General features: G+C 30.6%; 1 protein-coding gene across 1 annotated transcript in view; it reads right to left on the reverse strand.

Annotated features, from left to right (window-relative positions):
* The window catches only part of UFL1 (UFM1 specific ligase 1), a 31753-nt gene that overhangs the window by 5307 nt on the left and 9540 nt on the right, over positions 1 to 16906 (reverse strand). The window contains exons 7-15 of the mRNA XM_079147124.1: positions 13933 to 13991; positions 11535 to 11681; positions 10240 to 10415; positions 8881 to 9060; positions 6717 to 6837; positions 4434 to 4556; positions 1556 to 1673; positions 287 to 450; positions 76 to 206 (exon numbers count right to left, since the gene is read on the reverse strand). Of these exons, the coding sequence (XP_079003250.1) occupies positions 76 to 206; positions 287 to 450; positions 1556 to 1673; positions 4434 to 4556; positions 6717 to 6837; positions 8881 to 9060; positions 10240 to 10415; positions 11535 to 11681; positions 13933 to 13991 (1219 nt within the window). The remainder of the gene's footprint in view (positions 1 to 75; positions 207 to 286; positions 451 to 1555; positions 1674 to 4433; positions 4557 to 6716; positions 6838 to 8880; positions 9061 to 10239; positions 10416 to 11534; positions 11682 to 13932; positions 13992 to 16906) is intronic.

Raw genomic sequence — 16906 nt, forward strand, 5'->3', positions numbered from 1 at the left:
ATTATTTCAAATGAGAGGAAAAAAAAACTGCTCAGACTCAAAACATCAGGAATGTGAATAAAATCACTAACATACTTCACTTGTAATGGTTGCAGGATCATCTACTGCCATCATTAAATCTGAAGCTAAGAAGTTGAAAATGAGGTTGGTGATATCAGTACACACTGTCTTCAGTAAGTGCTTGGTAAGAGCAGCCAGTGTATCATCTGGAAAAGGAAGGCACTTTATTAAAACTAACTTCCTCCCAGAATTATGAGAATCAGTGAAAAAACAGTGTTAAGTATACCTGCAAAAAACTTCATCCCTTTTTCAAATAATCTAATATTATTGTATAGGTTTGAAACCTCTTCTTGTAAGTCCTTGATTGTGCGTTTTCTGCCAGTTCCAGAAGCAGAAGTTGAAGACATGAATACTGAACGTACTACCTCAAGATAGGTTTTGTTAAGAGGTCTGTGCACAAGATAAATACAGTTAGTTTATGAAAATGTACTGAATTTATGTATTTATGTAAATAAGAAATGTTATGTCTATTGAAGGCTTTAAAAAAATCTCTATTTTTCAAACCAATAAAATTAATTTGGAGAAGAGCTTATTAAGAATTTCTCTCCCAGCTCCAGGAACTATAACTTAAAGAAACAATTATTCTCAATTTTAAAGTTCTAAAAGTTATTGCTCTAAAGATTACAAGAATAATGTATAATTATAATGCACCAATAAAAAATATGAGGAAAATAAAGATGATGAGAACAATAATAAACTCTACACAAATCAAAATAGTTTTTTAATATTAATTTGGAGAAGAGTATACTATAAATCTGTTCCTATTCTCAGTAATTACACTTAACTATTTTACTTTTTTTTGACGGTGGAAAATATAACTGTAAGGCATTTACACATAAAAATATTTACTTAAATTAAAAAAAATCTCATTATAAAAGCTATGTTTATACATTAAAAAAGTTCATGCACCAAGCCCTTGGATTTTATTTATTGAAACATACAGTGAGACTAAGATGAGGGATGATCAGGTTTGGTTAAGATGGTTATATATAATTTCCTTTACTCTTACATGCATATAACAGTAAGCCTGGCTCATTCAAAAGGCAATAGTTATCTAAATTATTCTTTTGGGGAATAATTTATTACTTTTTTTCTCCCTAAATGTAAACATTTAAAAATTTTTCTGTCAAATCAAAATGAAAATGATCTTTTCTTCCTTTTGAATGTTATTTCTCATGCTATGGATGAGAACAGCTAATGATTCATACTGCTGTTTTTCCTTCCTAACTATGATTTAAGACTGCAGGATCAGTGAATGTTGACACTTTTCCAAAGGTTCTAGGCTTTATATCCCAAACTGCCTTGCCAAATCACTTGCCAAATGTCTGTACACTGACTGCTTCGACAAATAAAATATAGAGTTTGGTGAATGGATTAAATGCTAACCTTTGAAAACACCTAACATACATGTTTTCTAAGATCTTGTGAAAATTTTACTTAATAACTTATTGAATTTCTATCACAAAACAGAAAATGAAGAATGTTTTATACTTGCTTTACTAAATATTCAGCAAGTTCAGAAATAAACTCCTCAGGGGCATCTTGCACATGTTTTCTTAAAAAATCTTCAATATCATCCTGGAACATAAAACTGATCTCTGGTTTCTTCTTTCCTATGACAGATATGGCAGTGGGAAAAAGGAAAAAAAAAAAAAAAAAAAAAATCAAATAAAAATAAACACACAAGCAGCCAAAAAGCAAATAAAGTTCTACTAACATACTTCATAAGATGATAATTCATTCACTATCAGACTTTGATATTCGTTATTATGTCAATAAAATTACTAATATCAAATACCTATAACTAATAAAAATAATAGGATATGTGGTGGAATTTTTTAAACTGATTCATTTTGTAACTTAATTCTAAGTTATAGATTTTTTAGCTAGGTGTGGTAGCGCACACCTATAGTCCCAGGTTCTTGGGAGGCTGAGGCAGGAGGCTCTCAAGTTCAAGGCCAGCCTGGGCAACATAGTAAGACCCTGTCTCAAAATAAAAAAATAAGATGGGTAGAGGTTGTAGCTCAGTGGTAGAGTGGCACTGGGCTCAATCTCCAGTAACACACACGAGACTGTTTTCCACAAATATGAAAAATTAATTTCTTCCTTATATCACTTGGATGATGCAAATAGCTGAAAATCAAAACAATCAAGTGAGAAAATAATCTTTTAGGATAGAATATTTTGTTTAATAGTAGACAATGTGTAGAATTTTCTCCTTTATAAAAATGAATATTTTGTAATTTGCAAAAGATCTGCAGGGAGTTTTAATAATTATAGGAACCATAACTCCAGTAGAATTGTTTAAGCTGAATCATTCTGATAGAATTGTTCAAACTACCTTCTTGGAAAGACACAATGAAAGAATAAACTTGTTTACAGTCACAATTTATTTTTGCTCTCACAAAAAGAATTCTGTACTACAGAAAACCGGTACATAGCTAATTAAATCATAATAATTTTAACTGTAGAACTCTACCCACTTATTTATAAAAGTGTGGGTTGAAGACAAAGAAAACTAACAATATTTCCAGTAGAAATTGTGAAGATATAAAAGTGATTATTTTCAGTTAAATTAGGTTATTGATTACATGAGTTGAATTTTAGCAATAAAAAATAAAATAGCTCAAAATTCAATTTTCAATGAGTGAAGATCTAAACAATTGAAATCACAGCTTTAGAGCAGATATACAAGTACTATCCTTCTTTTTTGAGATTTGTTGTCTATCCCTGATGTTCATACTAAATAGTCTATGAATTTCTGTCTGCTTCTTGCATCCTTTTACAAATTATTAATTTCCTTTCAAGAATCTTTCATACTGAACTGATCCTGTATTTTAAGCTGAACACCAAATTTTATTGTCTATTTCAGAGATTACAACACAACCTTTTTCAAACCACTGGAATTACATATTTAGGTAGAATGATTTTAGTACTTTTATAGCTCCTCTCAATAACCTATACACAAAAAGAATATCACGTTTCATTTAACTAAGATTACAGAATTAGAGAAGTATTTTTTATATATCTGTTTAGTTTCATCCCTGGCACATCTAGGCAATAGGGAAACTTATCAATGAAAAATTAAAACATACATATGAGAGACTTAATATTATTCAAAATAAGGGAGGTAGCAGGAGTCATTTCTACAAAGATAATTTTTAACATTGTTTTGTGCATAAGAACAGTAGCCATTTCAACCTTTCTTAAATATTTTAAAGACATCTTAAGCAACTGTGCTATTACAAATAGGAACACATTAATAGCTGTAGCCACGTCCTTTGCAATTTGTATCTCTCAGCTATAGTTCATATGCAGTAAAGTCTGTGAAAAAGGAACATATTTCAAATTATGGTTTGAGGATTGTTTTCAATTTTTTTTGCTGGGGATGAGGAGGAGGGCAGTATCATGGTTTCTTTAACTCTTTCTTTTACAGAAAAATAAAAAATCATGTGTAATTTTATTTAGAAAAACAAAATACAATGCTTCTTGCAAACTTAACATTGAAGAACACTAAGATGCACTTAATTAATTCTCCCCCTTAGACATAAACAACCAACCACTTAAGTGTTGTTATAAAAATTAAATATGCATAAAGTTGGATCAGCTTCCAACACTTTATCCTTGGCCTTCCAACATCTTAAAGAAATTCCAAGAGTTCTTTGCATGTGATTTTTTTTTTTTTTTTGCTAATTTTACATCTCTAAGGAATTTTCATCCTTTCTGTCATAACCATTTTTTCTCTTCATGTCAGTAAGTCTGCCTTTACTAAGTTCCTCTTTTTTGTAGCTAGAGTCTCCTGAACAATGGCACTGTTGACACTCCCACAGTCTGCCATTCCTTCTATTACTCCATTATGCTTGATTCCAATTTTATTTCCAGTGTCATCACTTTTCATTTTTTTTTTGTACTTTCATCTTTATTTTCATTTTTTAAAAATGTCACATGGGTTTATCACTGGGAGACAAAAAGGCAAAACAACTATATGCTTTTTTGTTTGTGCACAAAGAATAATGTATGTACAGTGATCAATTACTGACAAACCTTAAAAATCAGTGACCTAATAGCCACAGATCATAATAGGCATCTATTATTTACATAGTAATTCATGGCTTGAAGAGCTAGCAGTGAAGTTTGTACTTTATTCAGCTACTAGCAGTAAATATATCAGGGTAACTTGGTTACCGAAAATTGGGCTGTATTATTGGTGGGATGATATTTAACTAACTTAACGATTATCAAAACTTGTACCCAGTGAAACTATGCAAAGCAAGTACTTCCTGTATAAGCATATATACTAATGATATGAAATCTTAAGAAAATTTATTAAGAAAAAAATCACACATGCACAAAGAAAGGGTAAACATATATACCAGCGTGAGATAACTGAGACTCATCATCACTGTCATCATCTTTTCTTCCTTTCTTCTTGATTTTTTTAATTTTGTATTCTCTGGCATTGCCCCCTCCTCCTCCTCTCACACTTCCACTGCCCTCTGGTGGAAAATGACACTAGTTAGTATCACACAATGAAAACGATATTAGTGTTAGAAATATGATGACATGTATTACTGTATTTAACTTCAGAGCAGAAAGATAAAGTAAATTAAATCATTAAAAACAATAAATAATAAAATATGAAACCTCTTGAATTTAGACAACCTTTTCCTGCCTATTCTAAAAGCAGTGTCTTCCTCTTAGGTCACTTCTGTAGCTACATCTGATCTTTTCTTAGCTAAACTCATTCCTTCACATCTTCTTTTACCTCCAAAAGAAATGTGCTTTCATTTGCTCAACTCTATTGCCACAGCATCACTGAAACCCCCTATTATAAAACTTCATAAATTTAGCTAAAATATTTGGTTTTGCTTTCTTGCTCGAAAGAGTATTACCCATCTTTAGAGGAAAAATACTGATCCGCCGACCACTCAACCAGTTCAAAAATTCTTTGACAGCAAGGAGCACATCTCAATGTTTGTACTTTTGGGGATACAGAAATGTTTGAAATATTCCAGGTGCTTAATAAATGTTGACCATGATAGTTATGTAGAAAAATATAATTACCAATTACAGGTTAAAGACTAAATAAATAAAAATTATGAAGCAAACCGAAACACTGTCAATAAAAGTAAAAAAAATGGATATTTACATTCAAATATCTATTCTACAAAACAGGATTACTGATAATGGGTCATAAAATGTTGAAACTATATTTCTTCATATAAGATTTTTTTTTCAAAAAACTATCAGAATTTCTATAAATTAACAATATCTTTCTAAACAGAAACTCTAAATAGAATTTCCTTAGATTTCATCATATTCTAGAACTAAGACTTCTATTAATTTAACTTTCCCTTACTTTTATGATGGAAACATACTATTTTCAAATAGAACACATCTAAAGTGAATGCGCTCTTTCATATCTGTTAATGTTTCTTACAGAAGGACATTTGATTTTGACATGATTTCATGCACTGTAAATAAACTACTGAAATACAACAGCACTATCAATGAATTAAAAATCCTTATGACCATAATGTTCAGAAAGAAAGAAAATAAACTAGTTATCCTGACATAATTCACAAGTTTATTAAGGTGCATTTAAAGCAGTATCTTCAAACATGATAAAACACGCAAAGCTATGAATACTACTATGATACATTGAAATGACTTACTATAATTCTCCTGAAAGAATAGAGAGCAATTTCACAAGACCATTGCAAGATTTCACTGCAAAGGTTTTGGAAGAGGAAACTCTCTCAAGGAAGTAAGAATGAATCCCCATAGTAAAACTTTAGTTTTTATAAAGTATTTTTAATATAGCTGTATTAATTAATGAAAAACACTGAATATCTTTTTAAAAAAATTCTGATATGGCACTAATAACTTTTTCCTAGAGAATAAAAGAATGGAAAGTTAGTAGTATACCAGTGCTACCTAGAATAGTTCCCAGTGACTTTATTTAAAGTTTTTAAAACAGAAATTAAAAAGACAATGACTCATTGGGAATTTCACTCATTCAATAAATATTTAGAGATCACCTAAAATATGACATCTTGTGCTCTAGGTACTAGGAATACAACCATTAACTGGGATGGAAAATATTCCCAAATAATAAAACACATCACAGTGATGAAGTAAGGAAAGAAAAGGGCAAGATAATGTGACAGTGACTATGGCTACTATTTTTAGGAGTTGGGAAAGCTTCTGAGGAAGAGACAATTAAAGTTGAGCTCTGAATGAAGATAAGGAACCAGTTACTTGAGGTTGGGGACAGGGTTTTACAAATAAAGAGAGTAGCTAGTACAAAGGCCTCAAACTTGAAATTTTGAGAATCAAAACCAAAAACAGAACAAACAAAAAACCCAGACTACTGGGTTGGAATACAGAGAGTAAGTGGGAAAACAGGAGATGGGCATGATCATAAAATTCAGTTTTCCTTTTTTTGTTTTTACAAGAGAAAACAGAATACATAATCACCATAATTCCATTAGCATAAATTTAATTCATTAGTAAAAGATTTGGTTGATATAAGCAGTTAAAATTAAAAGCAAATCGATCAAGTAAAAGGTATTCCAAAGGGTCTAGTAAATGCAAAGTTAACTGCAGGAAATAAAGTCATCTTTCAATCTTCATAATTGGTAACAACTTATTACCTGTTGCTTTTCTCCTGCGCTCATCTTTTTTATCCTTTTTATTTGTATTGACATTTTCTAGAATGGAAACTTGTTTCAGATCTTCTTCAGTGATCAAATGCACAGGATTATTTTTCATTTCCTGAAATAAAACATGTTTTTTTAATGGTCAAATATATGTAGCATTTTGAAAAGCATTAAGTAAAAGTTGTTTATATACCACATAAGTTAGAAAAACTATCAAACTGTATCACAACTGCCATTGTGAGGTTATTTCTCCTTGCTAAAAATCAGTTTCTTCTCTTGTTCTTGGATTTTAGTATGTATTATTAGCTAATGAGAAAGCCTATGTGATTGCTGAACTGATGGCTAATCACATAGCACAATATCCAATTCTCTTCAGCTATTATTGGCTGGTCTTACCATTGTTTATTGATACTCTCAAATTCAGAAACACCTGATTACTTGAGATTATGAGAAAGATAATGAAAATGACGTTTTTCAACCAGAGATAACCAAATATGAGTTGTACACTAATTCACATAAACCTGTTTTTTTCTCTGGATTCATTCTTGATTATCTGCTTTTTAAAAGTTTGTGTTTACAACAATGAACTATTTATTTCCATGTTTACAGACCTGTTCTTTCTTGTGGGAAAGGGTTCTAGAATCTCTAGAGAAAAAAGTACATTTTCATGTAAAAAATGTTGTAATTTCCTGTTTGATTTTCTAAAGAAAAATGCTTAGAATGTTGATGGGTCAAGTAATACAATTGCCTTTTTATGAACCTTTCTTTGTGGTTAGAGAGAAGAACACTAAAAAAGTGACAACCATGTTTTAATTTCAGTACATGATCACAAACAAAAATAACAATTTAGTAACCTGTACCAGACATCGATATGTGTCCTTTTATTTATATTTCTCCTTAACGTAGTAGGTATCATCATCTTTTCTTTGAAGATAAGGAAATTGGAAGTCTACTTGTCCAAAGTCATATACAGAATAAACATGTTTAAACTTAGTTTTTCTGGTGTCAAATCAAAGAGTTTAAAAGGAGAATAGCAAAATACAGACTACATATTTATTAAGCCTACATGAAATTTATTAACAGTTTAAGATACAGGGCATGTTTTATCTACTAGAGTAAGCTTTATAAAGAGATGGTGTTATTAATTAGAACTATGAATTGAATAGTCATTGAGACAGACCTGGCACTGCCCCTACTTCAAAATACTTTGATAGCAGGTGCTCTGAAAAACTAATTTTGACAGTAAGAAAATTTCTTTCCTCAGGTAGTTACCTGTTTTATTTTTTTTAACTCTACCATTTTTTATTTTATTTTTTTATCTTTATTTTTTAGTTTTACAGACTGCATTTTGATTCATTGTACACGAATGAGGTACAACTTTTCATTTCTATGGTTGTGCACGATGTAGATTCATACCATTTGTGTAATCATATATGTACATAGGCTAATGATGTTTGTCTATTCCACCATCTATTTATATACCCTAGTTAGGTAAAATTAATGAGGATCTGATAGATTTAAAAAATACATTTATTTACAGGCATGGTGGTACATGCCTATAATCTCAGCAGCTCATGATGTGGCAGGAGGATCATGAGTTCAAAGCCAGCCTCAGCAAAAGGGAGGCACTATGCAACTCACTGAGACTGTCTCTAAATAAAATACAAAATAGGGCTAGGGATGTGGTTCAGTGCCTGAGTTAAATTCCCAGGAGCCCCCGCTCAAAACCAAAACCAAAACCAAAAAAAAAAAAAAAAAAAAAGACAAAAATACCCAAAAAACATATATTGTGTGTGTGTACAGTATGCATATGTTGTATATTTTTACATATTCACAGATAGGTTTGTTGTATATTTTGATGTTTCAAAATTGGAGCAATATGTTCAAATGACTTGACTGAAAAACGTATAATTTCATTTATGTGATTTCAATTTGTAAAATTATTTCCCCAAGTTCTAACATATATTCTGATGAGAATGAAGAAAAAGAAATATGAATCTGTGAGAGGAAATAAAGAATGTTCTATTAAAGGAAAATGATGTATAATTCAAAGCGTTCAGTTTTGGGTAGACTGTTTATCCCATTTTTCAAAAGACATGAGATGATTCTAATGTGAAAATACTGTTTTGAGAAACCAGTGAAAGGAAATATAGCATACCTTTTCAGCTTTCTGGTGCATCAGTTCACTGAATAACCCTGTACAGTCATTTATAAATTTTTCACTGACCACAACAGTGTCACTAAAGACTATAGCTGAAGCCTGTTTACTGAATGCTCTCATCACCTGCTGAAGCAATATGGCAGAATCTTCAACTGATAAAGAACTGGGAAGCAGAGGCTAGAATTACAAAATAAAAATGGTATGAAAATGCAATATAATACAGATAAACCATTTGTTATGTATAGCACATAAAATATACGCATATATGTGAATATATTATATATTATATATATTAATACTTACTATACACATAATATATACACATATATTATACATTACACATATAATATATACACATACAATCTTTCTAGGTGGTTTCATAAAGTCTGGTGACTTTAGGAACCACATTTATACTGATAACTTCCCAAAATTATATTTCTGGTTTCCTTACCACTGGGAGTTCTGGAATCATATATCCTACTTCCTATGTAATTTTCTCACTTGTATGCCTAATGGGCATTTCAATAATTGTTCAAAACACCAAAACTTACAAGTCACACTAAGCTCCCCTCTCTTACAAATCCACAAAATGTATGTCCTCTTAGCTTTTTCTAGTATCTGAAATTATCATTTTGATTAACTCTCACCAATGAAAGTGTCCCTCCTGAGAGCAAAAAAGTTTGGCTGCCACATACCCAATAAATTGAATGATGCCTGGCAAGGAGAAAGTACTTCATAAATTTTGTTCCATGAATAAAAACTCTTGGGAACTTTCATATCCCAAATGGAATTTCCTACTTTATAAAGAGGTTCTGACCCCTAACTAAAAAATAATGAATTGGTCTCTTATTTATCTTTACCTATACTTATCTTTTTGGCATAATGAAGGGCAGGTCAACATTGAACACTAAAGTAAAACACTATCAGTTCCAAAGCAGATTATGTTAACGTATTAGCAGAGATTAACAGATAAGAGATAAACAAATGCTACACAGTGCCTGATGACAGTGGTTGTAGAAGTGCTTGGATAAGATATGAAAAATCTCATTGATTTCTATATCAGGATTGATATGAGTATTATATTATTTACATGTTTGTTTTGAGATTTATAGAACTCTGGAGATTACTACGGACATGTAAAGGTTACTCTTTATTTTAAAGGTTGGAAATACTTTAAGTATAAAATAATTTAAATTATTTTTGTTGTAGTAATGACTAAAAAAATTGACCTGTAAAGTCAAGACTACCTTTGTGTATCCTAATATTTTAAATGGCCATATACTAGTAAAATATGTGTCCTTGGCTTAAAGAAGATTAAGGAAAAAAAAAAAAAAAAAAAAGAAAAAGAAAACATACTGAAATATCAACCCATGTTCCAGAGCTGATGGCTTCCTCTACTGATGCTTCCACCTGATCCACAAGTCCTTGACCAACACAAGCTGCTTTCAAAAACAAGAGTTGTGTAGTCTTATACCTTTTCTTTATGTAGCTTACAGCATCTGGGATTCCAAGTCTGGACAAGGCATCAAATTCTAGAAATATATCACAAAGTTGGAAAGAACTGTCAATCATTTACACCTTTTAGAAATCTCAAAAAAAGTTCCACCAATATTTATTCTTTGATCACAAAGATACTGCATTCTAATATTTTTTAGGGATATGCCTAATGAGCATTTCAATAATTGTTCAGAACACCAAAACTTATTTTTAGGAATAAAGCAGAAATGTATTGCACCTTATTTCCTGGTTTTCTTACTTTATAAAAATTTTAAAACTAAAGATACGTGTAGAGAAATTGGTTCAAGTATTTTCCTGAATATCAGCTTTGTTGTTCCCTCTCCAGTTGAAGGGCCAAAGGAAGACATGAAGACTAGAGCAGTGCAATCAAAAATGGGAGTGAAGGAGAAGGTAATGATTTAAATGATTAAACAAAAACTGGAATCCATTTTGCTTATTATATTTAAGGAATGGAATCTATTTTTCAAAATGTGTCATCAGACAACTTAGGACAAAAGTAGTGCTTGAGTCTAAAGTAGAAAAGTAGACATTTAAATATACAGACGTTTTAGTTATTGGAGGTATCTACCTTCCTTACCATATAATTTTTACTCCAAATAATCACACTTAGGAAAACTAGATAACAAAGTTCTAATTCAATTCTGTGGTTGAAAAAACTAAGAAGTTAATCACAGGAAGTCAAGTAAACATAAATGAAGTTCATTATCCTAGGATATATTTAAACTATTCATTGTAGGTTTCTTATTGAGAAGTAATCTGTTATGTGGTTTTACTTGGGTTATAAAACTATTTTTTAATTATATGACAGTAGGACCTCAGAAACAGAATTTAGAGTAACTTTGATATTCTTACAGTATTAGATACAAATGAATAATGAACATTCTACAACTGACAGTCAAATATTTCTAAGATGATGTAACTAAAAAACTGGACTGCTTCAGAAAATATAAGATATAGTATAATTATTTTTATGAGTTTAAAAAACTTGAAGTTTCGTATCATCAATATAACTAGAAGTTTAGTAACAATCAACAACAGTAAAGTACATATTAACTCCAGAGTTAGTATAATACCCTTCAATAATGTTTTAGTATTAAAAAGAAATTTTAGTTTTAAAGAAAAAAAAAAGTTACCTAAATAGCCATTTTGCCTGAAAAAAGAATCCACCCAAGTACTCTGCGTCCTGGAGTAGATGTCAGGGACAAACACAGCTTTGTCCTGTCTCCCACCAACAACAGTGCCTCGTAAGCGCCCATTATTAACAAGTTCCTCAAGCACAGCTTAAAACAAACACATATAAATACAAAATTAGAACACATATAAATACTAAATTAGTACAGGTAAAATCTTAAAAATATTTTATTATTTCACAGTTTATTCTTACCCTTTAAAAAACCAATTTAAAATGTAAATAGCATATATGAAGTTATGCATTAAATAAAACTTTCCTTCCAGTTACAGTAATAATCAGGTTGTAAATTCAGGGAATTTTTGGTAATTGACTAATATTAACATATCGAGAAGGTTTTTTTTTTGTTTGTTTATTTGGAACACAAACTAACATGCCATTATTTATTTCATGATTTGGTTTTAAAGTGAATGATCATTTTGAGAATAGATAATATTCAACTGCTAGTGTTAGCTAGTTTAATTTCCTGATATTTAGAAAAAACAAGATACCTGGAACATCTTAGAATCAGCAGTGTGAAATAGTTATAAAAATGTTTTAAATAAGTTATTAAATTCACACTGTTTAAACAGAAAAACATTTAATTATTCATATAAGAGAAGTAATAATGCATGGTTAAGAGGATGGATCTTGGAGTAGGACTTAAAAAGACTAAACTTCAACTCTGACACCCACTAGCTTATGACTTAATTTTCTTCTCTGTGAAACAGAACAATAACGGTATCTACCTCACAGGGTTGTAGTATTCAAATTGAGTGCTTGGAACAGTAGCTGGCCTCACAGTAAGCACTTGATGTATATTAACTAAATATCATTACTAACACCACTACCATCATAATACTGAGGGCAGTTTGAAAAATGCATAGTGCTGCAATTAATACAAACTTATGCTTTTTACTTAAACCATAAAATTTAAACGTTTTATTCTTTTAGCTATGAAAATCCTCTAAAAAAGATAAAAGCAGGCAGAAAGGAATCATTTATAAATGAATCCTCAGCACCACAAAAAAAAAAGCACTAAAAACTAGCCTTTAATGTAAAAAAAATTAATTAACATTGGAATTTCAGAATTTCAATGATGAACAAATTGAAATAGATCAGAAAAATCCAGATTTCTCAGTAGACCACAAAATGTGATTTTTAATTTAGTGTGACTATACAAAAATCTATTTCTAATTCTGACTAAAGTTGTCAAGTTATCAATTATCACTTGAGGAACTTTATATTATAGTGAAATGGTGTCAAGCCTCCATTACATAGCTTCCAACTACAGTTTAATTTTAAATGTCTTAGTCAAAAATTTTAAAATGAAAATTCATATTCTGAAAAATACAGTGAAAATTTTTAGTTGAATACTTGAATATCTTTTTCATTCACTTAAAATTTTTATATTTACACATATCATCTGAATTGAAAGATTAAGTCATTGCTTTTAAAAAGTATTCCAGTGAAGTATAAAAAGACCCTTGAAAATGCATAAGAATGTCACAAACACACCAACACAACAGATAATAAGCCAAGATTAATAGGGAGATACAGTGTTTGAATACTAAAAATTTAGTCCTATTTTTATTGTTATACACTGTGCAAAAATTTTGTTAGAGAAACCTTTACTTTCATACTTAAAAATGTAAAAAAACATAGGAAAAAAAGCAAAACTTATTCCCAATCCTACAATTTAAAATCTCTATGTATAGTAGTCTGTATACATAAGTTTTTTTTTTTTTTTTTTTCATTTATGTAGAATTTTCATTCCACTCCTCCAGTATTAGCCAATACTAAATGTCTGGTAGACATACAGATCGATACAGATATGAAAACTATTATATGGAAACCTTTTCAGACCATGAAGTTATTTAACAACATTGTTTTAAGATTAAAGGATGAAAAAATTAATATTATTAAGTTTTATGTTAACAATATATTCAGCGGCTATGATGTGGATATTGAATGTCTACCAAAGGTCCATCTGTTAAATGCTTGGCCCCAGGGTGGAACAATTGGGAGATGGTAGAGCCTTTAGGAGGTGGGGCCTAGTGGGAAGTGCTGAGGTCAATGGGGTGGACTCTGAAGTAATTGTGGGATCCTGCTTCTTCCTCTTTTTCTGCTCCCTGGCTCCTAATGTAAAAGGTTTGCTTTGCCACAGGGTCCCTGTACCTGTCATCTGACATAGCACCAGAAGCTCCAAGCAGTAAGTCTATCTTATATTGAACTGGAATATCCAAAACTATGAGCCAAAATAAAGCTCTTCTCTGTGTAAGTTAATTATTTCAGGTATTTTGTCATATTGATGGAAAGCTAACTACTATAAGCAACTAACTTATAATTTAAACAAAACTCACAGTACAGAAGCTGCTCCTGAAATCCATATTTTGAAATCAAAGAATTCACTGCTGTAGGCCTAGAGAGAAATAAAAATAAGAAAATATTCATTATATGGTTACACATGAATTAAAAAGTAAAAGAATTAGTGTTTATAGAAAAAACCACCAAATAAATTTGAAAAAGGCAAAAATTATATCAAATTTTGAAATTCTTAATCAGAATTATACTACTGAAATACCAGAGAAATCAATTCACTTTTTTTTTTTTGCAGTGCTGGGGATTGAACACAGGGCCCTGTGCTTGCAAGGTAAGCACTTTACCAACTGAGCTATCTCCCCAGCCCTCAATTCACTTTTGTAATCCAGGATGGATTTATGTTCCCATTCCACTAAATTTCCCCTCAGATTACTATGATACTCGATTACTTGTCTTATCCTTACTGTATACATTTATCTCTCAGTATCCATGGAGAATTGGTTCTAGGGACTGTCCCCTAACCATCTAAAATCAATGGATGCTCAAATTTCATATAAAATGGTGTGGTATTTCCCTATAGACTATACATATACTTTTGCATACCTTAAATCATGTTTAGATTATTTATCATATATAACAGAAAGCAAAGGTGATATAAATAGTTGTTTTATTGTACTGTTTATACAGTGATGTTGAAGGGGGAAAACCCTGTATAGACTTGGTACAGACATATTTTTTTTCCTTGAATATTTTCAATCTGTGGTTAGTTGAATTCACAGAGGCAGAACCCATAGATGTGGAGGGTTGATTATATTTATTTTTCTTCATTCTTTCCTATCTGGGAAATTCCTCATTTGGGAATATTTTAGTGAATGTCACATGATTCCGTTTTGGGAGAAAAATGAATCAATAGGTATAAGAATGTTGTTGTGGTTCATCTATGATGAAGCATGCCAACAGTAGTTCATTCCCTTTCATTGGTGAATAATAGCTATATAGATAGATCACAGTTTGCATATATCTGTCAGTTGATAGACATTGGACTATTTCTAGTTTGGGGTTATTATGAATAATGTTCTATGAACATTTGTGTTCATCTTTGTTTGGAAATACATTTTTATTTCTTTTGGATAGATTCCTATGAGTGTATTTCTTTTATAATACACACACACACTTTTTTTTTAAGTGAAGTAAATTGAACACAAGGATCAAAACATTTTATTCAACTATAACTTTTTTTTTTCTTGTTCTTTTAAAGCCAGTATACTATTCTTCAGTTAAGGTTAGTCTGTTTTCAATTTTATATAACTGAAAGATTTTTAAGTCCACTACTTTAATGCCTTACTGTTGATTATTTAGGATGTTGTAAATTTTTTATGCTACAAACTGAGGAAAGCAGAAACAGTTATCCTTTAAAATCTCTCTTTGGTGAGTTTTTACTAAATTATTATTTTACCAAATTCTGAAGTGGATCAATTTATTTTAACTTGTTTTACACCAAATTATCAGCCAAACTGTTTAGAAACTAAAACCAAATTGTCCAGTTGCTCCATGAATTTTGCTCTCCTCTTTTTATTTTATAGTAATTAATACAAACTTCCAATATTTTATATTTTTGTGTGCATTTTCTGTTGCTTCCAACTAAGTACATCCCTACAAGAAGTTGAAGGTTTTGGAAAGGACTTTATTTTTTAATTTCTGAGTATATAACATACTGTAGGTATTTAATAAATGTTGAATGGAGTTATACTAAATTCCTAGGATTTTTTTGTTTGATGAAACTTTGAATTTTTATTTCAACTTGGAGTAGAATATAGCTTAGCATATCTGTGTATCTCATTCTTCTCACTAACTGCTTCATGCTCATCTTTCTATAAACCCTTTTTAACTCAGAGATATGTTTTCTTTGAAGTTAGACCAGAATTCATAATTTCATAATTTTAAGAGGCCATTATAATGATATGGTGCACTAAGTGGAATTGTCAGGAAAATGGCTTAACAACATCTTTTCAGGATTAAAACTTGTTTTCTTATATCTATACATATTCAGAGAACATAGAAACTTGGGGACTCTGAATGAAAAAAAAAGGTTATCTTGATAAAAATTAAATTCACTATAGTATTTAGTAAAGGAAAAAGACATGTCTTTTTAATAGAAAAATATGCTAAAAGTTTTTGCTTCATGACTATATGATAAATGCACAGAGTACAACAAAACTGAATTCTCCTCCATTCCTATTAATCAGCTACCCAGTTCCTCTACCTAGGAACAACTGGCAGCTTCTTGTGTTAGTAGGTGATCCTACTGTAAGAGTCCATGAAGAACAAAGAATATATCCACATAGAAGAGAAAGCTACAGTAGTAATGGGAAATCAGTCACATAAGGGAAATTAAATTAGTAAACATATTATAAAGATAACAGGGGTTAGGTTTCTCATGGTTGGATAAGGGTATTACAAATATGGAAAAGGAGAAAACTGTAATGACACTTATAGAGATGGGTTAGCATTGAATGAATCAGTATGAATTCAATTTTTGATATACATTTTTAAAAATATTGAAACATAAGTACACAGATGGGTAAATACCAATGTGTAAGTATATTCCCTAGCTTGTCTACTGAGATGGCCTGAAAGCAGGGACAAGTAAATAGTAATAAGCAATTAAGTGTCCAGATCCTTGGTTGCTAAATATTATACTCTATTAGAAAGAATCAGGGCTCCTTAGAGAAATGGCTGATTCTAGGTTAGGGACAGGGAAATTGTTTGAACTGAAATTTTAAAACCACTGTGAACCTGAAACATCTTATCCCCAAAATTAAAGAAATGCCCCACCCAGGAAAGATGGGACCATGCCAAAATGACACAGAAGTCAGCCTGAGAAGCCTATCGCAAGTTAAATCAGGTCCAATTTGAAAATGTAAATAATAATAGATTAAATTTTAATGAATAAATTGGGAAACTCTGAGCTCATAGTAATTTTAATAAATAGTTTGATGATGAATGGAATAAATT

This window comes from Sciurus vulgaris, assembly GCF_902686455.1.
Source record: "Sciurus vulgaris genome assembly, chromosome: 7".
Taxonomy (NCBI): Eukaryota; Metazoa; Chordata; class Mammalia; order Rodentia; family Sciuridae; genus Sciurus; species Sciurus vulgaris.